Below are 23,518 nucleotides of genomic sequence, written 5' to 3'. Positions count from 1 at the left end.
TTTCTAACTATTGAGTTGTAAGGGATTTTATATATTCTGGAAATAAGTCAAATATGGTATTGCAAATATGTCTTCCCAGTCTATGACTTGACTTTCCATTCTCTTAGGTCTTTTGAAGAGTAGATGTTGTTTATACTAAAATCAAACTTATGAAATCTTTGTATTTAATCATGCCAGTTACTTTCTATTTGTCCTGTCTATTCTTTTTTCTCTTTACCTCTTTTCTTGCCTTCCGTTCAGTATTTTTTTTATTATTCATTTCACTTCCTGGTCAGCTTATCAGCTATAACTCTTTGTTTTGTTATTTTAGTGTTTTCCTAAGGCTAACAGTAAATATTAATTTATTTCTACCTGCTTTTAAGTTATATGACACCATTTTACATATACCAACATGTACAGCCCAGAGGAAGAGACTTAGGATAATAGACCATTTCTTCCTTCTAAGGCTGAGTGGGTTGATCTCTTCCATAAAGTTTTTCATCTTCTATTGTTGTCATACTGCATGTTAAAAACCACACACTGCATTATTATTTTTGAAACAATCATCTTTTTTGGATGGAGGAACCTGGATTCAACCCAGTGATGTTCTACCACTGAGCTACACCCCCTGCCATTTTTATTTTCTATTTTGGAACAGGGTCTCCCTCTCCCTAAGTTGCTAGGCTGGCCTTGAACTTGTGATATTCCTGCCTTGGTTGCTGGGATTAAAGGCATGCCTCATTACACCCTGCCCCCATTATCTTTTAAAGAAATTTAATCAATAAGAAAAAATTAAAAACATTTATATTGCTGTCATTTCCAGTACTCCTCATCTCTTTGTCACATATCCATATTTTATCTGGCATCAGTTTTTAAAAAACTGTCTATGTCACGAGGGTCTGTTGCTAATGACTTGCTTTAACTTTTGTACATATTTTATATCTTTTATTTTGCCTTTGTTGAAAGATATTTTGGTTGTGTATAGTAATCTAGGGAGATTGCTCTTTTTAGTCATCCTTATTTTTGTTCTTCTGTATAAAATGTCTATCTTTTCTTCAATTGCCTTTAAGTTTTTTTTTTCCTTTATCATTGTGGGCTTGGGGCACTTTTTTTAGTTGTAGATAGACACATTATTTTTATGTGGTGCTGAGGATCAAACCCAGTGCCTTGCACATGCAAGACAAATGCTCTACCACTGAACTACAATCTCAGCCCTGAATTTTTAATTTGATTATTGATTCCTTCATTTTTTAAAAAAAATAGTTTTTAGTTATAATTGGAAACAATATCTTTATTTTGTTTACTTATTTTTATGTGATGCTGAGGATCGAATCCAGTGCCTCGCATGTGAAAGACAAGCACTCTACCACTGAGCTACAATACCAGCCCCATATTCCTTCATTTTGAGGATTTCCACTTGATTCATTTTCAGAATCTTTCTTTATTGTAGTGATCTTACACTTTCAGTATTTTTTCTTTGATTTCACTCCTTATATTGGCTTTTAGCCCATAGAACACTTTAACTATGAATTTTCCTCCACTGTGATGTCAATGAAGTCTGTTGTTGAAGTATTATGGGTTGTTTGAAATAATTTGTCCCCTTGCTTTTTCATAATGTTCATATGTCCATCTATTTATCAGTATCATTTTGAGTTCTTTTAAGTGAAGGACTACTTTGTGAGCTTCTTTCTCTTAAGACCCCGGGTTTGGGTGGATATTTAGTTATGATATTTTAAAGCATTGTGTGACCTCTGCTGATCCCAATATCAACTCTACTCACAGAGACACCACTGAGCCCTATGTACTGCAATCACTTCTGAAGCAACCCTCATTCTATTTAACCTTGTTAAGAACAAAAACTTGTTGCAATTGTTCTCTGTGTTTCCTCAAATTGAAGTATAAATCCATAATAAAGTTCTGGAACAGGTCAAAAAGTAAGTTAGATTTAGCAAACTTAAGTGTATGATAAAAATGAAGGAGGGAGAAAGATTAGACAAATGAGAGTAGAAAAAGAAGGGGGAGGGGAGAACAGATCTATAAAAGGGAAATTTACACCAAGGTAGAAAGGAGAAATAGATGGATGGATTTTATTTAAGGTGGTAGTGGACAGTGCAAGAGGATGAGTTGGGGGTGGGGGCAAGAGAAGTAGGTATAAACTAGAGTGCGGAACATAGGAAGATCGATTCCAATTAATGCTTTAAACTGTTAAATGAAATACATTCAAATGGGTTGGAGGTACAATGTTGGCTACTGGGTTAACAATTGTCATTCAAATTAAGGAGTTCCTTATATGATCAAAGTTGACATTAGAGGGGTATATAGTGTACCATGTCCAGGTGACAAATATTCTTGTTCAATCTTGGTTTGGGTTTCATTGGGGTTTGGACATTTAGCAGCTGTCCATTAATCTTTGGCTGTGGGTCTCTAGTTGCTATGAACCTCTTACCAGTAGCTTCTATTTTGTCAGTTCTGGGGCCTGCAGCTGACAGCTCAGAGGGTACAGTGTTGTGAGTTGGCTGACTCTAATGTTGCACAAGTTCCGGCTCTGAAGTGCCCATATTTGCTGTGGGTCAGTGGTTTATCTATTCCTCTCTACTGGGTCCTCTTCACAGTAGTGAAGATCTGGTAGCTATTTGTGTGTGCAGGAACACTGGTTGTGTACTTTCCACAGGTATGATGCAGTAATGTTCACCCTGATGCCTTTGCTCTCCGAGGTGCTATAGTGAAGGGTCTCTGGTAGTCACCTTGATTCTAGTTTCTACTGCCCCAGGTTGTGAATGGTGGGCATTGATTTGCTCTGCTTCAAAATTGTAGTGCAAAGTTCCACAAGTATCTAAACAATATGCCCTTTCACTTGCCACTTGTGTTCAAGGTTCAGGCTATGCACCTATTAAGGTTGGTATTAGCACCTTTCTCCTGTGTATAGCCTCTGGCAGTTTCCCTCTGCCTCTGTGTGTCACTGGATATTCAGGCAGCTCCCCCTGGTATCATGCTGTGATCCAGGGGACTATCCCTAGGCTTCCCATGATGCCTACCCCCAGTACAGTGGTTGGGGCCTGTGAATCCACTTTCTTTTGTTCAAGGCCAAAGCTGTCCACTGTGCCCTCTGAGTGGAGGGAACAAGCAGGCAGCCTGCGCAGAGCTTCCTGCCCTTGCCTGGGTCGCAGAGACTGAGCGGAGCTTGCTGGCTTTCCTGGCACCAGTTCCCTCCAGCCTCTTCATTCCCCTTGTTGGTGGTGCAGCGTGGGGGAAGGTTTCGGTGATTAACAGCAGGTAGTGGTCCTTCTAGAAGTTCTTTCTGGCTGGATTCTTAAGAGGTCCCACTGCAGGGGACTTCCCTCTGGTTTCATTTGCAGCTGTGCGGCCGTGGGAAGATGCCAGGCGGATTTAAGAGGATGACCAGTTGCCTCAAATATTTATTATCTATATCAGGTCTTGTTGCATTTCCAGAATGCTCATCCTTCCAGGGCACCTCAGTGCCCATGATGGGCTATTCTTAAAGGAATTTGACAATTTTGAGTTAAGATTTTGTGTGACACTTTAAAAAATATTTCTAAAGGGGAAATACTTGTTTTAACACATTCCAATAGAAAGTTAAATGTTGTCAAGTTGTTAATCCTAACTTTCTACCTAACACCTGCAGCTTTGATGAAATAAAAAATTATTCTAGTTGGTAAAACTGAATTGCTAGCCATTGCTTTTTGTGCTTTGCCCCTTAAGACTCTATGTTTTGACTGCTCAGGTCCTGGGAGAGTTATAGCTTTCCTTGACAGGTATAGAAGTTCAGAACTTCTCTGAGAAAGGAGGTGGCGCTTGTTGGTGGCACCTGAGCATCTCCATGAGATGGGCTACGTGAGGGTACCTGTACTTCTTAATTTACCTTTAAATCAATTTACCTTAAATTACTTATAATCTGACTTTTTTGGTAACAATGAACATGACTTTTTTTTTTTATAATTTAAGCTAATAAAAGGTAGATTAAATATAATCAAACTAAGTGGCACTACCCTTTTAGGAAAAGGAGAGCAATTCCCCTACAAGGCCTACCACGCCCTCCACACTATTTGCTTCCCCCCCTCTCTCTCCCTTTCCTTCTCTGTGTTTCCGTCTCACTGAGCCTCTTTCAGGTGCCCAGGATGCTGCACCTGCCTGTGCCTGGGGCCTTGCAGGAGGCGGATTTCTCACTGTAAATTGCTTGACTTGCTCACACTCTTCTGACCCTTTCCTTTGGGCTGGGAGCAGGTAGGGAGGGTGCTTTTGCTTTCAGGTCTCACTCAGACGCTATCTTCTTAGGGAACTTTCTGTGGCAGCTTGTGTTTTCCAAAGATGGCCTTAACAATCTCTGCTCTCCCATGCCCTCTTCTGTGACGTGACCTTGCCTCCGTCAAGAGAAGGAGTCAAGTTCTCCACCCCCTTGATCCTGGGCAGGACAACAGCACACGACAGAGACGACATGCTGAGGCTTTTGAGAAGAGCCTCAGTGAGCCTCAGGAAGACTAGAAGCTTCCGTGTGGGTCTTCTGGAATGCTCACCCTTCGGACAGTGCTTTTTGCAACCCAGGGAGAAGTCCAAGCCACATGGAGAGACCATGTGCAATACTAGGTCCACAGCCCCAGCCAGGATCCCTGCCCACAGCCCTGTGAGTGAGCCATCTGCCATGTCTAGCCCAGCCAGATAGCTGAAGCCCCAGCTTTGACAGACCCCCAGAAAAGAGCTTTGAGGAAGGGTTGGGACAGTGGGTAGCTCAGTGGTAGAGCACTTGCCTAGCATGTGGAGGCCCTGAGTTCTAATCCCCAGCACTGAAAAACCAACCAAGCAAATAAAAACTCCATAAGGTGATCATGGTCAGCACACAGAGTCATAGGAGTTACTAAGTGACTATTTTAGGTTTGGGGGATTGAGTTACAGAGCAGTAGATGATCTACCTTCTCTAGAGAGGCGAGGTCCCCCATTAAACTCTGTTAGAGTCCCACTTTTCAGTAACAGTGAATAGCAGGTGACCAGAGCTAGACACTGTTACAAGCACTTCAACCAAGAACAACCACACGTCATTCTGTCCTCACAAGAACCCTGTGAGGGAAAGAAGCATTTGAAAATTCCTTTTTCAATTACAGGAGCTAGCTGGGGCTGAGCACACTCGCCTCCGTGCTCAGCTAGCATGTGCTCCAGCAGCCTCTTGACAGCATCTCCCATGGCTTTTAATTGTACCGTTGTCTTTGTAATTATTTGGATGAATGTCTCTATTCCCATCCATACTGTGAGCTCCATTGGGGCTGGGACTATGTCTGTGTTTGTTGAGTGAATCCCTGGCGTTCAAAACAAGCGCACAAAATCAGAATGGATAAATCTCCTAAGGAGCTCACATTCATCACAAAAGAATAAATGCCAACTGCCTAACTGTTCTTTACAATACAGTACCCAGCTTGTAGTTTAGAGGTGATATATGTATTTGTAATTCAAGTGAGAGAATAGCAGAGTGCTTGGGATAGATAGCATTGGAGCAGGCAGAGCTGGTTCAAATTCTGAGTTGAATATCACTTTAGTCAAGTTAAATGACTTCATTTCTTCACCTATGATAATAGATAAATACCTTGCTAGTTGTTGAGGATGAAATGTGCATCAGTTAGATTTGCATCACTGTAACAAAATACCTGAGGTAATCAACTTTAAAAAAAGGAGGAAAAGTTTGTTTTAGTTCAGTTTTGGAGGTTTCAGTCCACAGTTGGTTGTCCCCGTTGCCTTTCAGCCTATGGGGAGGCAGTACATCATGACAGGAGAAACTGTTCACCTCACAGCATCCAGGCAGCAAAGAGGAGGTTCCTTAAAGTGTACGCCCCCCCGCCCCAAATGACCTGATGACCATCCCCTGGGCCCCACCACCTTCCAAGTGTCAAACTGGGATTAAGCCTTGGGGAGACATTTCAGATCCAGATCACAGCAAAATGATTTATGCAAAGTGTTTTGAACACAGTCCTTGGCATACAGCCCCAATAAAGAGTCTTACTGTCAAACAAGCCATAGAAAATATTCCCAACTCACTCTGCTCATATTAAACATCAATCAAAACATGAGCAACTCCTGTACATGGCAGTAGATAGACCTATCCACTTTGTCACCCTCACTCACTGACTGGGTAAAGCAGAGCTATGCTGTGGCTGTAGTAAACTTTGCATTATAAATGCAACTCTTGAGGGCTGGGGATGTGGCTCAAGCGGTAACACGCTCGCCTGGCATGCGCGGGGCACTGGATTCGATCCTCAGCACCACATAAAATAAAATAAAGATGTTATGTCCACCGAAAACTGAAAAATAAATATTAAAAAATTCTCTCTCTCTCTCTCTTAAATAAACACATACATACATACATACATACATACATACATACATACATAAATAAATAAATAAATGCAACTCTTGATTAAAGATTCTACTATCTCAATATACTGAATGAGGTCTCATAAGGAAGACTGCTTATAGAACCTTCGCATGCTAGATGGTTTTTTCCATTCAGGGCCAACAGCCTAACTCTATGCAGGTGAAGAAGGGCAGCTTCCCTAGGGTATTTCTAACACCCAGCCCTTGAGGAACTCCATCCCATGCCCTGGCCCCGGATCACACTGCCCTGAAGGAGGTTAAGCATTTGGGTTTAGAAGACTTCTTTCCCACACTTCAGAAGCCACAGCTGCCAAAAGCAAAAAATAGACAGCACCTACTGCGGCTTACATCACTGAGAGGATAAATTTAATAAGCATGCGCAAAGGAGGCAGAATGTACTTAGTGCACTCACAGAGGCCTCAAGATTTGCTCTGTGGGCATGATAAAACCGTGACTGTTGAAAACCTGACACCAGCTCCATATGTTGTCAATGGAACTTTTTATTTCCCAGGAAACTGACCAGGTGTTTGCCAGTTTCTGCACATTTTTGTCCAACTCGTCATTTTCCTGTGGCCTCAGTAGATTTACCAGTGATGCACAGTGTGTGTGTGTATACAGTGTGAACAATGTACACACTAGTCAAATGCACAGGGAATTATTTTAATCTCCAGTACCTTATATGAGTGTTCCCCATTTAAGGACTGTAAATGATGGAAGTAAGCCAGCATGTTACCCTTTTTTTCAACTGAGGAAACCCAGGAGCTGGGATCTCACCTTCACTTGATCAGCAGAGTTATTATAAACCCTCCACAGGTTCAATCCAGGGTGGGCCAGTCAGTCCTTTGCAAGAGAAATGTTTATGAAGGCCCATAAATCAGAACTGTGGCCTTGTCAGGTTGATCAATGCTTTCTGTTTCCATTTGAAAGAGGAAAGAGGAGCAGAACAGCTCAATTGGCCATGAATTCCTGCTCTGCTGATGTGGGTCCTCATCTTCACTGGCAGGTGGTGCATTCACTGGGGCAGGATCTAGACAAACGGGAGGTATACTGCAGCTTGGGGTGCAAGTCGTGTGCCACTGACTACTTCTAATCATTGGGCTTACTCCTCTGAAGAGATGGATCAAAACAAGTGAACTTTTTAGTATGGAAAAGTGGAGCAAACCCCAGACTAAATCCAGGATCCCTAACAGAGTGTGTGACATCAGACAATGCATTTTATTTTTCTAACTACAACTTCTGCATCTGGAGAAGACTGAATGATCTCATCAACTCCTTTAGTTCTAAAGTCACTGATTCTCAACCTGTATAAACTACAACAAATTGTATGTGTCTTTCTATCCATTAGCTCATGTATTAGATAATATCTGCCATCAACATAAATGTAGTCATTTTTTAAAATTTCACTATATTTTAAGTCATTTTCTTATGATTTCTGGATTTTCTCTTTAAATTGAATATTGCTACTAACTTACTAAGTTCAAGGATTGCTACAAAAAAATCAGTTATGTGTTATTTTATTTCTTATTCTATAAGTTTATTTTTTATTTTCTCTCCATTTTCCCCCTGAGCTCATTTCCAAGCCAAGAGCCTACGTTGTTGGCTGGCAGTTTGCTGGTGTGTGCAGGGAACTGCACTATTATCTTAGTAGTGGGTAGAATTAATTTTCTAACTAAGATTACATCTACAGAAGGGCCAGTGGAAATGGCACCTTAGCTTAAGTACTCTATTAAAACGTACATGGCAGGAATTGAGCAAAGGAATTATTTTTTTAAGAGGATGTTCAGGAGCCTGGGGAAAAGTAAATGAACTATACCTGCCTGGGTATCTCCTTAACTATGAGGAAACAATACTGAGATACCCAGCTGGGAAAGAGATACAGGTACCAGGATCACATATCTGAATCACTGGATGGAAAAAAAGGAGCCATTGAATATTTTTGAGAACTTTTAGTCTTCCAGATTTGAAAGCAATTTTGCTTTGGGAGAAGCAGTAATTAGGTTTCTGTGAAAGCAGCATGAAGTCTCACTGGTTTTGAAAATAAAAACCTGGATTAAAATCTCAGCTGATATAAAAGTACCCTTCACCAATGTGATTCTGCAATCTGGAGATGTGGAAAAATGAGAATTCATATCCCATTTGAATCAAATATATGATATGTCAAGATCATTGTATTGTCATGGAGCAACTAATAAAAAAAAGACCTAGAAAAAATAATAAAAAAAAATAAAAGTATCCTTCAGAGGTGAAGGGGAAATAAGACTTTTTCAGAAAAACAAAAAACATGGGGATTTGTCCCTTGCAGACTTGTAGGAAAGCTCTATCAGCTCTAGGCTCTGTAGCTGTGTTCAATTTACTATTTTCCTGATTTTGAGGTGTCCTTTACTGGGGGTTAATCCAGGAGCCCTACAGGGACAGCTGTGGGGGTTTGGGTTCATTTTACAGTCAACTGCCTCTTCCCCATGCTGTTGAAACCCTACTAAAAGCACAGTCAAGCCAGATAAGTAGCTTATTTTGAGCACATAATGATCCATTCAACAATAAACTAGCCACTCAAGAATAGACAATTTTGAACTAGAAATGTTAAAATTTCATTAAAAGCAGGTACTGCTGTTGGAGAAATATCATAAAACATCTCTTTAATGTGAACACTACTTCATACAAGGAGAAACTATTTACAATGTGTCACTTTCAGATTAGTTTCTTTTGCATCATTTGTTGACCATGTGCTGCCACAGCATATCCTCAGCCAGGGAGCTTCAGTCCAACTGCACGTTCCAGGTCCTTGGTGGCTCTCCAGGGTTCCTGGGGATTCAGGGGACCTGCCCACTTACATTCTCCTCAGTAATTATGGCTCAGCAAGCATGCTACCCAAAGCATCTATAACCCAGAGACTCTGGCAACCACACATAAGTAAAAAGCAATAGATTAGATTTTTTTTCACCAATAAATACTAATTTGAAAATCCATTTGAAGAAATTATTTTCACTTAGGAAAATTTTTCTCAAGAGAACTAGAGGGAACAATCTGTTCTTCACACTGGAACTGAATTAGGAGGTTTTTGTATACAAATATAATATATTTGGGCAGGGATATAATTTCTTGTTAAAGAGTTTATTTGCCTTCACACATAAGACTGCTACATACATTCACAGTTTTAATAGACTGTAATTAGCTATTCCAGTTGTGCTTTAAAATCCCAAATATTATTCTCGTTAGTGAGTGCAAAGCCAATGTCTCGTTTGACTACGATTGGTCCTAGAGTTATAAACTCCATAATGATTGACAGGCAGCTTCCTCATTCTCCAGTTTCATCATTTGCTTTTTCGTGTATGACTTCCAGGCTCCGGCGTGGTTTCTCAGTGTTCTCAGTGCCTGGTTTATTCAGTCCACATGAAACAGCAGCATAATGGATTTGTTTCAGGTTCTCCAAAGTCTCGTTCTTTGCATATTTCAAAAGATCTGCTTGTCCCTGTAATGAAACATGCAATTGAGTAGTATTAGATATGACACGACTTTTCTGCTAGACTTTACAATATAGATCTTCTGCTGAAAGAGGAGAATTTTGATTCCACAAGAGGACACATTTATTTCCTATTGGCACTGCATTCAAATAGGTCACTTTTAATACAAAACCAGGTCTTTCCACTGGGAAATCTGAACAGCTATTCCTGCCTATCGCAGTTAAAATCATATCTTTCATTGTTTGGCCAATCTTGTTTTTGTTTGCAGTATTGGAATTGAACCCAGGGCCTCTCAAATGCTAGGCTAATGCTCTGCCACTGAGGTGCATTCCCAGCTGGTTGTTTTTCCAGGTTGGTCTTGATTTTGTGATCCTCCTGTCTCAATCATTGGAGGAGCTAGCATCAGAGGCATGCCCCCACCCAGCCCCTTTTTAAAAAAAGGCTTGTTTTTTGAAACACTTTATTCGGAAGTAAGTACCAATTCACAGAAGGATACAAAGCCAGTAGAGAGAGGTCTTGAAATTCCTTCCCCAAATTCCCCCAAATGGTTACACCCCACATAAACTATAATAAAATATCAGCACCAGGACCCTGACATTGGTGCAATGAGCCCAAAGTTCCATGAGGCTCTATCACATGTGACCACTACTGCAACAGAGACACAGGAGTAATTCACCACAAAGATATCCCTTGTACCATGACTTTACAGTCTACATACCTCCCTTTCCCCTCCAGCCCCTCACTCCAACAGCCACTAATATGTGGAGTCTGGCCTTTGAGCCTACATAGCCTCTAAGAGTGCTAGCAGTGGTGGGCTCAAGGCAGGCCCTCGCTGCATCTGCTGAAAGAAGAACACAGAAAGGATTCTCGTTCTGGATAAAGGTCCTTAGCCCCATTTTAGTTTCTTATGAGGTCTGACCATTGACTCGACATGGATTTAGCCTGACATGTATACAGGTCAGAAAAAGGTGGACAGATGAGAAGCACAGTTGTTGGGGAGCCTGGAATGTGAGCTGACAATGGACCAACGCAGTCTGTCAGACTCGTCACTTCAACTTGGAGGCCACAGGATTCTTCAGGGGTGGGTGAGAGCTGTGCTGTGCATCTCAGGATATTTAGCAGCACCCCGTGTCTTTACTCACTAGGTAGCATGGCACCCCCTCAACTGTGACAACTGAAAACATCTGCAGTCTTTGCTAGCTCTCTCCTGGTGGGAGGGTGCACTGGGGGCAGCCCTGGTTGAAAACCTCAGAGCTGAAGTATCAGCAAACGACTCTAAGGTCGCAGGGTGGAAGAGACGATGCGGTGCGGTGCGGTGCAGTGCTCCTGTTGCAGATTCCACCCCTTTTACTTTGCTTTTTTGTTCTATTTTCCTTTCAAATTTGACCTGCCTTCCACTAACACTTCTTTCTACTCACACTATGCCCTTTCCATTTCTCTTACTCTCCTTGTTCATGGTTTTTCTTCCCCTTCTTAGGTTTTCGATTTATTCCCTTATTTTCTTTATAATTGCTCTATAGTTTGAAATTTTCTTTGTCATAATTCTTTCTCTCTTCCTTTTTTTTCCCCCTTACTAACTGCCTCCCAAATGCAGCTCCTTTAAAGTGTCCCTATACAACCAGAGCTTGGGGCCATTTACAGAGGGTGATGGTAAGGCCTTACCTTGGCAGGCAACTGGACTATAATCAAATTTCAGTTGCTGGTGAGACCAAATTGCAATGTGATTTTAAACCACCATGAGGCCCAAATCCACAGTGTGGTTTGTTGCTTACCACTTATCATTCATGACTTTCCTGATTTACACAGACCTTAAATTAGTGACTACGAATAGCTGTTCCAAGGCTTAGTCTCACTGAAGGAGCTGCATTTTTATTCATTCCTCCTTGTCACTGAACTCACATGTTGAACATTTACTAGTTATGAGGCCTCTGTATTTAACACAGCAGAACATTGTATCAGGAATAAAATTTCTTATTAAAGAGCTTATTTGCCTTCACAAGCAAAATCGCTACATGCATTCATAGTTTTAGTAGATTGTAACTACATAATTCGTTTGTGTTTTAAAAATTCCAAGTATTACTTTTTAAATTAATAAACTTTATTTTTAGAGCAGCTTCCGGTTCACAGCAAAACAGAGCAGGAAGCACAAGAGTTTGCATATACTACCCTTTCCTCACACATGCACCTCCTGCAGCTCTGACATCCCACGCCACAGTGGCATGTGTGTTCTCATCAATGAACCCACAATGATGCATCAGTGTCAGCCAGTCTATTGTTTAAGTTAGGGTTCTTACGTGGTGCTGTATAGATTTGCACAAATGTATGACGTTGTGTATCCACTATTATGGTAGCAGACAGAGTAGTTTTATTGCCCTAAAAATCCTTTACATTCTGCTGAGTGCTCCCTCCCACACCTCTTCAACCCAAACCCTTATCAACCACTGAATCTTTCTACTGTATTTTTTTTTCAGACTCTTCCACAGTTGGAATCATATAGTTCTCAGTCTTTTCAGATTGGCTTCTTTCACTTGGCAAGCAAGGTGGACTTAAGGTTCCACCATATCTTTTTATAGTTTGATAGCTCATTTATTTTCAGCACAGAATAATATTCCTTTGTCCAATGTACTACAGTTTATCCATTCACCTACTGACAGACATCTTTGTAACCTCCAAATTAGAGTAGTTATAAAGAAAGTTGCAATTGAACATAAATTTTTTTAACTTATTTGGGTAAATGCCAAGGGGTGCAATTGTTGCATCATATTGTAAGAATATGTTAAGTTTTTGAGAAACTGCCAAACTACCTTCTCAAGTGTCTACCATTTTATACACCAACTGGCCTTTGAGTGAGAGTCCCTGTGCCCCCACTTTCTAGCCAATGTCTGCTGTGGTCAGTGTTTTAGATTTTGGCCATTCTAATAGGTGTGTAGTGGTAACTCACTGTGTCTTAATTTGCAATTCTCTAATGACATACGATGTTAAACATTATTTTCATGTTTACTTTCATAATGTATCTTCTTTGGTGAAGGGTCTGTTCAGGCTTTTGCCCATTTTAAAATATGATTGTTTATTTCCTTATTGTTAAGAAACTGAGAATTCATTTTGAGAAACTGTATATTTTGGAAAGCTGTCCTTCATCAGATATGTCTTACAAATATCTTCTCCCAATCTATGCCTTCTCTTCCCATTATCTTAACACTGTCTTTAGCAGAGAAGAAGTTTTTAGTTTTAATGAAGTCTAGTTCACCAATTCTTTCCTTCCTGGATTGTTATTTTAGTGGTGCATCTAAAAAAGTAATTGCCATACCTTTATGTTATCTTCTAGTTCTATAATTTTCTGTTTTGCCTTTAGATCTATGATCTTGTTAATTCTTGAGAAGGATATAAGATCTGTTCCTAGATTCAGCCTTTGGTGTGTGGATATCCAATTGTTCCAGCACCATTTGTTGACAAGATTGTTCTTTTCCTTCAATATTGTATAGGCTATTTGGGGTCTTTGGCCTCTACATATGAACTGGTTTGTCAGATCCATAATTTAATTCACTGGGATTTTGATTGGATTTCAGTGAATACATAAATCAAGTTGGGAAGAACTACTATCTTGATAGTATTGAGTTTTTATAACATTTCCCCATTTATTTATTTCCTTTCTATCTTTTTTCAGAGTTCATTAGTTTTACTCATGAAAGTCTTCACAACAGTGATGAATGGTGACAGGAGACATCCTTGCTTTGTTCTTGATCTTAGTGGGAAACTTTGAGTTTCTTACCATTAAGTATGATGCTAGCTTCACATTTTTGTAGACAATCCTTATCAAGTTGAGGAAATTCCCCTCTATTCCTAATTTCTGAGAGTTTTCAACATGAACAGATGTTAGATTTGTCCCTTGCTTTTTCTGTGTCTAGTTATGATCGTGTTTTTTTTCTTTAGCCTGTTGATGTGATGGGTTACACAAATCAATTTTTAAAAGTTGAGCCAACCTTGCATACCTGGGAAAAATCCCGCCTGGTTTTGATATATGATTCTTTTTATACATTGTTGAATTACTATTGCTAATTTTTTGAGGATTTTTGTGTCTATGTTCCTGGGAGATATTGGCCTGCAATTTTCTTCTCTTATAATGTCTTTGGTTTTGGTATTAGGGTAATGCTGGCCTTGTAGAATCAGTTACAAAGTATTCACTCTGCCTTTATCTTCTGGAGGAGATGGTAGAGAATTCCATTCTTGTAGTCACTCAGATCAAAATGTCATCACTGACTCCTCTCTTTCTCTTCCATCCTCTACCCCACCTATCAGAAGTTCCTATATATGTCCCAGCCTTCAAAACATATATATTCAGGTTACCACCACTTCTTATCACCCTCACTGCCACCACCACAGTCAAAGGCACTATCATCTTTCCTTGGGTTTATGATGGTACCCTTCTGACTGGTCTTCCTTGACATGACAGGCGGAAAGTTCCAATTGAAACACAGTCAGAACATACCTTTCCCTTTCCTTAAAACTCTTCAGTGGCTCAACAAGTAACTCAGAGTGAGTGTCAAAGTTCTTACCCAGGGCCCATCCTCATTCCCTGCATCTCTTTGCCTTGTTCACTCAGCCTTCATTATATTGGCTCTTCAATGTACCTCAAAGTTAGCAGGTCTTCTCCAGGTGGGCCTCAAGGTCTGTGCACTCACTGCTCCCTCTGATCAGAAGGTTCTTGCCTAAAAATGTACAAGGCTCACTCCCTTACCTCCTTTATGTCTTGACTTTGAAATCACCTTAAAGTGGTATCTACCTTGACACAATTCTATTTAAAATTAGAACTTCCGCCCTGTACCCATGGTTCTCCTTACCCTTTTCCTGCTTTGTTTTTTTACAACAAATAGTACCATCTGACATACTCTGTTGTTTTCCTCATTGTCTGTCTCTCTCATTAAACATGAGCTCCATGAGAGCAGGAATTTTTATTTTCTGGAATCAATGTAATTAAAGTAAAATGTGAAAATCTCCTCTTGAATATCCATAGCTGCCACCCCAACCATGTTTTGTCTTTCTCTTTCCTTCTTTGTACATATGTTATAAATAGATATTTTACTTTTTATATAAGTGGTATCAGGTAATCTACATTGTTCTTTGGTTTCCCTTTGTACTCACTAGAAGCCACGTCTTGGTAACCTTACTATGTCAGCATATATAGATCTACCACATGATAGGTTATTTAAAACAAAAACTCCAGATGGTGTGGGATAATTAATGTGGCAACAACAGAGCTCTTTGGATGAATTTTATGATTCCCAAACTCAGACAAGTTGTGATGGTACTTCCAACAGAACAGGTAGGCATTCAGCCATTATGCAAGTGACACCAAAGGACGCCACAAGCAACATATCCAGATCTGGGGAGCTGCTAAACTTGGTTCCCACCACTTTTATTCTGTTCCTGTGTCTAAAACTACCTGCCTGACACGTCTTGGAGTTAAGACATCGATCATGAGTGAAGGACAATTCTGAAGGCTGTGGTGGTGTTTAGGGTAGCAATGCTTACATGTCATTGCTTCAAAAGACTTCAAAAGAGCACAAGCTATTTAAAACACTGCCACCCACTGACACAGGGTGTCTAGTTTAGAAGAATCTTTCTACAAGCTGGCTTTGCAATGTTTTCAGTTGAAAAACCCAAACCTCATTCAGTTTCACACATTCTGTTTTGAATTTTGTAATTTATTTGATTTGGTTTTCATCTTGAAAGGGTTATAACAACCTTAGGTCAAAATATTTAAGGTTCTCACTTTTGGCCTAGAAAGTAATCTTTAAAATACATCTCTAAAGGCAGAAGTCGCACCACAGCAGCTCTTGCTGAGTTTGGCTGTGCCTATGGCTTACCTGGGATTGGATCAGAGGCCAAGAGCAGCCAGGAAATATACAATGGCAGATGCCAAACCCCAGAGCTGGTGTCCCAGCTGTACTCAACACTTGGCTAGTCACCAAACTTTCTGTGTGATTATAAAAGATGTCCTAGTTTTTTTGTTTGCTTTTGTTTCTTTTTATTTCAGTTCTTTGAACCCAGGGCCTTGCACATGCTAGACAAGTGCTCTACCATACTGGGCTACATACATCTCAGCCCTTTATAAAAAATTTTGTTTTGCTACAGGTTCTCGCTAAGTTGCCCAGGATGGCATCAAGTAGCTGGGATTACAGGCATGTGTCACTGCATTTAGCTTCGGTTTTTAATATATTGAAAATATTTCAAAGTACATCTGTTAGTGCTATATAGTTTTTGGAACCAAAATTAATAATTACATTCACTGCTTTTATCCAAATCTAGAGATAAAACAATAGGGATTAGATACTCCAGTTAATTTTTTCAAAGCCCCTTTGTCAAACTATCTATTAGAGGAAAACAGAGCTGCCTTACTGTGGAGATGAGTGACCCAGTGAAGCTGTCCCTGACCTCAACAATTGGCCCTTGCAATGACCACATGGCTTGGAGCTACAGAGACCAAAGACAGCCATCTGCCATTCCCTGGGGGCCAGCAGACACTTTTTCCAAATTCCATGTAATGAGAGGGAGGAGAAAGAAATGGACACTCATACCATACATTTGGGAGTTTGAAGGAATCACAAAAGTATTCAGGTCTTTTTGTTTTGATGCAAACAGGACTGTAAATCATCAGAGTCTAGTTTTGACTTTTCCATATCTGGGGTCTACACTGACTTCTGAGTTGCCCTGGGCTTTGCCAAAGGTTCCAACCTAAGAAGCTTCACCTAGGCGAGTATGGACTAGCTGTCTCCTTTCTGGCTTTCTTATCTACCTGGGAACACAGTAAGAAACACAGCAGATTGAAGCTGACTCTGGCGGACACTGGGGCTGCTCTAAGGTCTACCAGGAAGACAGACTGCCTTCCTGAGTGGACCCATCCCAACCCACGACTCAGCCCTTCCTTGGCAACTGGATTTGCATGCATCTGATTTTCCCAACTAAATCATTTTACTTTATCTGTCTTGTAGGTCTCCAAGAGGCTGTGGGAACCCTCAGACAATGGCAGGCAGGTCTAAGCTTCTTCTCCTGTCTCTCAGCAGAGTGTCTTTTGCAACTAAAACCAGAGAACCCTGTGAGCCCGAACACACATTTCATGACAGGAAATGAAAGCCAGGTGGCCAGGAAGTTGTCATTTCTTCATTGGTTATCTGTCTAGTTAATGACAAGCAGACACAAACATGGCCTTTTAGTAAATATTTTGTGGTTAGTCACTTTCAGGTGATGGGAGACTCACATACAAAGGAAATATATTTTAACCATGTATTTCTTTTTTTAAAAAATCTTTATTTTTTAGTTGTAGGTGGACACATTATCTTTATTTCATTTTTATGTGGTGCTGAGGATTGAACCTAGGGCCTCACATGTGCTAGGTAAGCACTCTACCACTGAGCCCCAACCCCAGCTCCAACCATGTATTTCGTAAGGATTTAAAAATCACAGGCCAAATGCTCAAACTGTCCTTCAAGAGTGCTATGGTAAAAGCCATGGGGGCAGTTCACACATCAGTAGGGTACCAGGGATTAGAGGGAGGGATGAATAGGCAGAGCACAAAGGATTTTTAGATTAGTGATAATACTTTGCATGATACTATAATGATGAACACAATAAAAACATCAAGTTGTACACCTTAAATACATACAATAAAAAATAAATTTAAAAAAATGGTGGCTAAGATTGCAGCTATGTGGTAGAATACTTGCCTAGCATGTGCAAGGGCCTGGGTTCAATCCCCTGCACCACAGAATGAATGAATAAGTAAATACATTAATTAAAAACAGTACAATGGATACATGTCATTATAGATTTGTTCAGTCCCATTCAATGTGCAACACCAAGAGTGAATCTTAACATAAACTATAGTCTTTGAGCAATGATGTGTCTATGCAGGTTCACTGACTGTAACAAATGCACCACTATGGTGGAGGTTGCTAATAGGGAGGTGTGTGGGCAGGATATGGGAAGTCGCTGAACCTTTTTGTCAATTTTACTGTGAACCTAAAATTGCTCTAGAAAAATAAAAGTCTTTTAAAAAAGGAACGCTGTGGAAATGATTTAGTACATTTCTTACAACCACAATTCAGATTGGCTCAGAAGGGCTATAAAAGTAATTATGGTCCTAAGTTTGAAACCACAGAGCCTACAATATGTTAAAAACAAAATATGAAGGCACATACACCAGCAAAGCCTTCTGGGAGCATTGGTTACTATTTATTGAGTGACTGCTTTGCCAAACACTGTAATAAGCCACTTACGAAGATTCTCTCATGACAGTCTCTTAATTCTGAGAAGACGCTACTATTATCCCTGTTTTATAATGAGAAAACTGAGTTTAAGGAGATTAGTGACCTTGCCTGAGGCAGAGTCTAATAGCAAATTATATTGAAACACACAGAAAACTTTTGTTTTCCTTTTGGATAAACTAAATGGTGGGACCTCCAACCATAGTGGGTTGAACCCCACATGTTGCATGCAAGCAAAGCAGGAACTCCACTGTATTTTTAAGGCACTCAGCATATCAACAAATTGTGTAGACAATTCAATCTTCCTGTGGTTAAATACAGAAACAGAAATACAGATGTCTGAATCAGATATGTTGAAGAGGAATGTGTGAACAAAAGCAGGGAGGGCCATGGGAGTCTTGGCTACAAATTGCAAATCGCCCCTTCTTATCCTTTGATGCCCCCACTTCCGAGAGGCCTTTTGTGGCCAGCTAAAACCTAACACATTAATCAGGATTAAGGAAGCCCTCCTAGCTTGGTCAGGCGTACTTCCTGCTGATGCCTTAATAAACCTTACACATGAAAAAAGATCCCCATCATCAGAATCACCTCAAACTACAGCAACAGGGCCCATGCTTCTGCTACCAGAACTGCTGGAGTGCGGTCATTATTTTTTTCTCTCCTGTGGCTTCCCCTTCTGTTCAGTAGGGCTGCAAAGCAAGCTGAAAACTGGTCTCACCACAGCAGGGGTGCCTTCCTCTACCCTACCTCCACCCCACAGGGTTCAGAACCCCTGGGGAGGATGAGGCTGGGTGAGAGTGAAAAGAACACACTACAAAGGTGGCTCTTGGACCTCGATTTTTTTTTCCTTAATCCAGAGATGCTTCAGTTGTAGAATGCAGCACTGGATCATGGGAGGATGGTGGGTCCGTCTGAGAACTATCCTCAAGTTTGGATTCTCCCCATACACTTTGCCCACATCTAGGCTCTTATCACATCTACAGTCATCTCCCAATTTGCCAATAATTGTATGACTGTCAATAATTTTAAATTTCAAAAATAAGATTCAATTTAATTTAAATTTAGAAGGAATGCCATTCTCCTCAGAAATAAGTTTTGTTTTCTTCAACCAAGATGGAGAGCTGGGCCTGGCAGAAGGGCAGGAAAGGATTTTGGTAGGTGTGGGGGGCTGTAGAGAATCCTGCTGCTTTCCATGACTCTAGGAAACAATGCTCTGCAGCCCAGCCATAATTCAGCAGCATGCCCTCTAGACCACAAAGCTTTCTAAGTTTGGACTCTGCATCTCTCCCTGCTACAGACCTGCTCTTGGAGAGAGCTAAGGTACACTCTGCAGCAGGAGGGGGCCTGGACTGGCACAGAGCTAGATGGTTGCTCTGGTGGCAGAGGTGGGATGGGGGTTTCAGGAGCAGTCACTGGAGTCTCCTGATAGCAGAAGTGAGCCACCACATAAGCACAGAAAGCAGGAGGTCAGAGAGGGACCAGCATCAGAGGAGAGGAAGTGGAGAGGGATAGGAGGCTAGGGGATGAGCAGGACCAGGACTGTGAGCCTCTGGACACATTAGGAACAACAGTGCACATGTAAGCACTTCCTTCGCATTATTAATCTTTTAAGCACACCTTGTGCCTAATCAAATATCAGCTGAGTAATCACAAATTCCACATTAGAGGGATCCAAATGCTTGAGGTTTTTCTGTGTTTTAAATGGATCAGGAAGAGCGGACTGCCTAATGGTGAGCACTACTGTAGTATGTTTCCTGAACCATTCTGAGTTTTCACACACTAAATGGAGAGATGGCTTTCAGTCAGTTATTGCTTTTCAGGAAAACTGGGAACACATGACATCACCAATAAATAAAATAACTAAGACATGAGTGTCAATAAGTCTAAAAAAAGAAAATGCAATCAGTCCACAGACCATAGTAGTGATTTTCAGAAAGGAAACAAATGCCAGTCTTCAAGGTAAAGACTACACCTCAGGTAAAAATAAAAACCAAGCTCAATGTTGGGATCAACGCCATCTGGTTTATTGATTCATTTTTGGCAGAAGTTCTTATGCTCCTGAAGAGAACAAATCTCTAATTACTTGCAGGATTTCCTTGTCAGTCTGGTTTCTGAGGGCAGAGTGGCACAGGATGGGGAGAGCTGGCTTGGCAGCCGTTCATCTGGAGACATCTTGGGCTGCAATCAACTTACTTTAAGATGTGATACAGACGCTATGAAAGCCCAGCCACCCCAGATGAGATGCCAGTCATGTGGGTAAAGCCTAATTGATGTTCCAGGCCCAGCAGAATTTGCCCCAGGATAGAGCCAGCCAATACCACATGAAGCACAAAATCATGTGGCTGAGCCTGGTGAGCACACAGAATAATGGGAAAAAGAAATAGAAATCATTTTACGCCACTAGTTTTGAAGTGGGTTGTTAAACGGTAGTAGGGAACTGAAATAGCCACTCAAGGTGGCCAGCTTCTGTGCTACAGGACAAGATCTTCCTGGACACAGTGTATGGAGGTAGGGGGAGAGCTTGATCCAAGGAGCCCTGATATAAGAGAAGACTTATACATCTTAGGACTGCTCAGTCTGGAGCTAAATGATTGAGCTAAGCTAGGAAAGACAAATAGTTAGAGCACTTGAAATAAAAGCTTATATGGTACTGTCAGGGCCAGAACAAGGCAAGAAAAAGTTCCAAAATAATACCAATGGGCACAATGCATGGGCTGGCAAAAGGGAGAAGAACTGAGCAGAGGCACAGAGCCAAGCAGGCAGAGCACTGGTCACAGAGACACAACTCTTCTGGGGCCACTGGGGTTCCAACAGCTTCCTAACTATGTGAAGCTGAACTGTAGTTTCTGGTCTCAGAGTTCCTGGAGGTTCCTGCCCTTCCTGGGCTGTATAAGCCAGCATCTCTCACCCCTCCTTAGTGAGTTAGTCTAAGTGAATTTTTGCTCCTGGTAACGAAGAGCAGGCCTGTGAAAATTGCACTCTTCTTAGGAGATCCTAGCATCTTAGGAATGGCAGTCAGTGGGCCTGGCGAGCACCACCACCAGTATAGCGAGCATTTTAGCAAATGAAAGTAGAGGAGCTCTGATAATGGTGGAGGGATGAAGATGCACTGGAGTTCCCATCCCAAATTTCCAACAAAAGGAGCCCAAACAGCAAAATTAACCCAAAACAAACTCAGGTAAAAAACTACAAGGAGCAACCAAACTAAGAAAAGGGTATAACATAATTTAATAAACTTTTAAAACTCACAGTACCTACATTGTCAAGTCACTAGAGTCCACAAAATTCTCCCTAACACTCAACCCAACCAGAGGGATATGAACAGAGTAAGCGACCTTCTCTTTTCTTCTTCTATTTGCTGGAGTAGCAGAAGATATTATGGGCAGATGGTGGAAAAGTTAGGAATAGGGCTGACACAATTAAAAAACAGGACAAAATACAGAACACAATGGCTTTCAGAGAGCACAAGAGTGATGTCTGAGAGAAGGATACCAAGAGTGCCATGAATGACAGGCACAGTGGCACACACCTATGATCCCAGTGGCTCAGGAGGATGAGGCAGGAGGCTTCCACGTTCAAAGCCAGCCTCAGCAATTCAGTAAGGCCCTAAGCAACTTAGCGAGATCCTATCTCAAAATCAAATGTAAAAAGGGCTGGGGATGTGCTCAGTGGTTAAGTGTCCCCAGGTTCAATCCTCAGTACTAAAAAACAACAAAAAATAAGCAAACAAACAAAAACCTTGAAAAAGAGTGTCGCACGCTTTGTGTGGTTTCCAGGTAATAATGTAGAAGGGTGTGGCCATGAGCCCAGCAGCCCCACAGGCTCAGAGAACAGAGCCTGCAATTCAGGAAGCCACGGTGGCTGGAGTTTGAAGCTCAGAGGAGGGGAGAGGAGGAAGTAGCTTTAGGCTGCCTATTACACATGTTCAAGAAGTCAGAGGATTTGATGAGCGTAAAGAGGAGAGATGCATGAAATTTGATATAAAATGCGTGAAATGAGATCAATAGCATACTGGGACTGGAGCTATAGCTCAGTGGTAAAGCACTTGACTTGCATGTGTGAGGCACTGGGTTCGATTCTCAGTACCACATAAAAATAAAGATATCGTGTGTCTATTTAGAACTAAAAAAATAATAAAAAACAGGATTAACGGCATATTAGATAATATAGAAGACAGCAATATTAATTACTTGAAGACAGTATAACGCCAACATTTTCTTTTAAACACAGAAAACACCTTAAAAACAAATGAATAAGCATCTGTGTCTCATGGGACAATGCCAAGCAGTATATATGTATAGCTGGAGTAATCGAAGGAGGAAATAATAGTTGAAATTTTCTGAATTTATTTAAAGTTATAAATCCACATATCCAAGAATTTTTTAAGAGAGAGAGAGAGAGAGAGAGAGAGAGAGAGAGAGAGAGAGAATTTTTTAATATTTATTTATTTATTTTTTAGTTTTCGGCGGACACAACATCTTTGTTTGTATGTGGTGCTGAGGATCGAACCCCGGGCCACACGCATGCCAGGTGAGCGGGGCTACCGCTTAAGCCATATCCCCAGCCCCTATCCAAGAATTTTAACAAACTTCAAGTGTAAGAAACATAAAGAAAACCACGTCAAGACCCATCATAATTTTTTTAAACACACACATACACATAGATATTTAGCCTTCATACATTTGCTAGAATGGCTAAACCAAATTATTTCAAGTGTTGACAAGGATCATCTAAGCAATCGGAACTCTCCAAACACTGTTGAGGGAAATGCAAATACGAAATGAATTTTTTTTTCTTAAAGTAGTTTGGCAGTTTCTTATGAAGTCTGACATACATTTACCAAACAATCAAGCCGTTACACTCGTAGATATTTTCCCAAGAAGAATAAGAACATATGTCCATATAAAAACTTGTATGTGAATGTTCTTTGCAGCTTTATTCACAATAGTTGAAAATTGGAAACAAACCAAATGTCCATCAACTGATTCATGTATAAACAAAGTGTGTTGCATCCATAAAAATAGAATACTATTCATCAATAAAAAGGAATGGATTGTCTGCAATCTGTATACGGGGTAAAAATGGGAGTTCATATCCCACTTGAATCAAAGTGTGAAATATGATATATCAAGAACTATGTAATGTTTTGAACAACCAACAATAAAAATTAATAAAAAAAAGAAATGGATTGTTGAAACATGTGGATGAATCTAAAAAGCTTTCTGCTAAATGAAAGACGTCACATAGTAAAAACTGCATCCTATATAATTCCATTTATATAACACTCTGGAACAGGTGGAAATATATATGGAGAAATCAGATCAGTGGTTACCAACACAAAGGATTTTATTACAAAGAGGCCCAAGGAAACCTTCGGAGGTGACAGAAATACTCTATCATAGTTGTGGTGGAGGCTACATGACTATATATACATTATACATC

At 40.7% G+C, this 23,518-nt stretch overlaps 1 protein-coding gene across 2 annotated transcripts in view; it reads right to left on the bottom strand.

Moving 5' to 3' along the window:
• Nucleotides 1-8,964: 8,964 nt before the first annotated feature.
• Plcl2 (phospholipase C like 2) overlaps nucleotides 8,965-23,518 on the bottom strand; it is a 180,458-nt gene continuing 165,904 nt past the window's right edge. For both annotated transcript variants that reach the window (XM_076842423.1, XM_076842454.1), the window contains exon 6: nucleotides 8,965-9,823. In XM_076842423.1, coding sequence (XP_076698538.1) covers nucleotides 9,650-9,823 — 174 coding nt within the window. In that variant the 3' untranslated portion in view covers nucleotides 8,965-9,649. The remainder of the gene's footprint in view (nucleotides 9,824-23,518) is intronic.

Source organism: Callospermophilus lateralis, chromosome 1, assembly GCF_048772815.1.
Source record: "Callospermophilus lateralis isolate mCalLat2 chromosome 1, mCalLat2.hap1, whole genome shotgun sequence".
Taxonomy (NCBI): domain Eukaryota; kingdom Metazoa; phylum Chordata; class Mammalia; order Rodentia; family Sciuridae; genus Callospermophilus; species Callospermophilus lateralis.
Note: the sequence above shows the minus strand (reverse complement) of the source record. Positions and strands in the feature narration are given on the sequence as shown.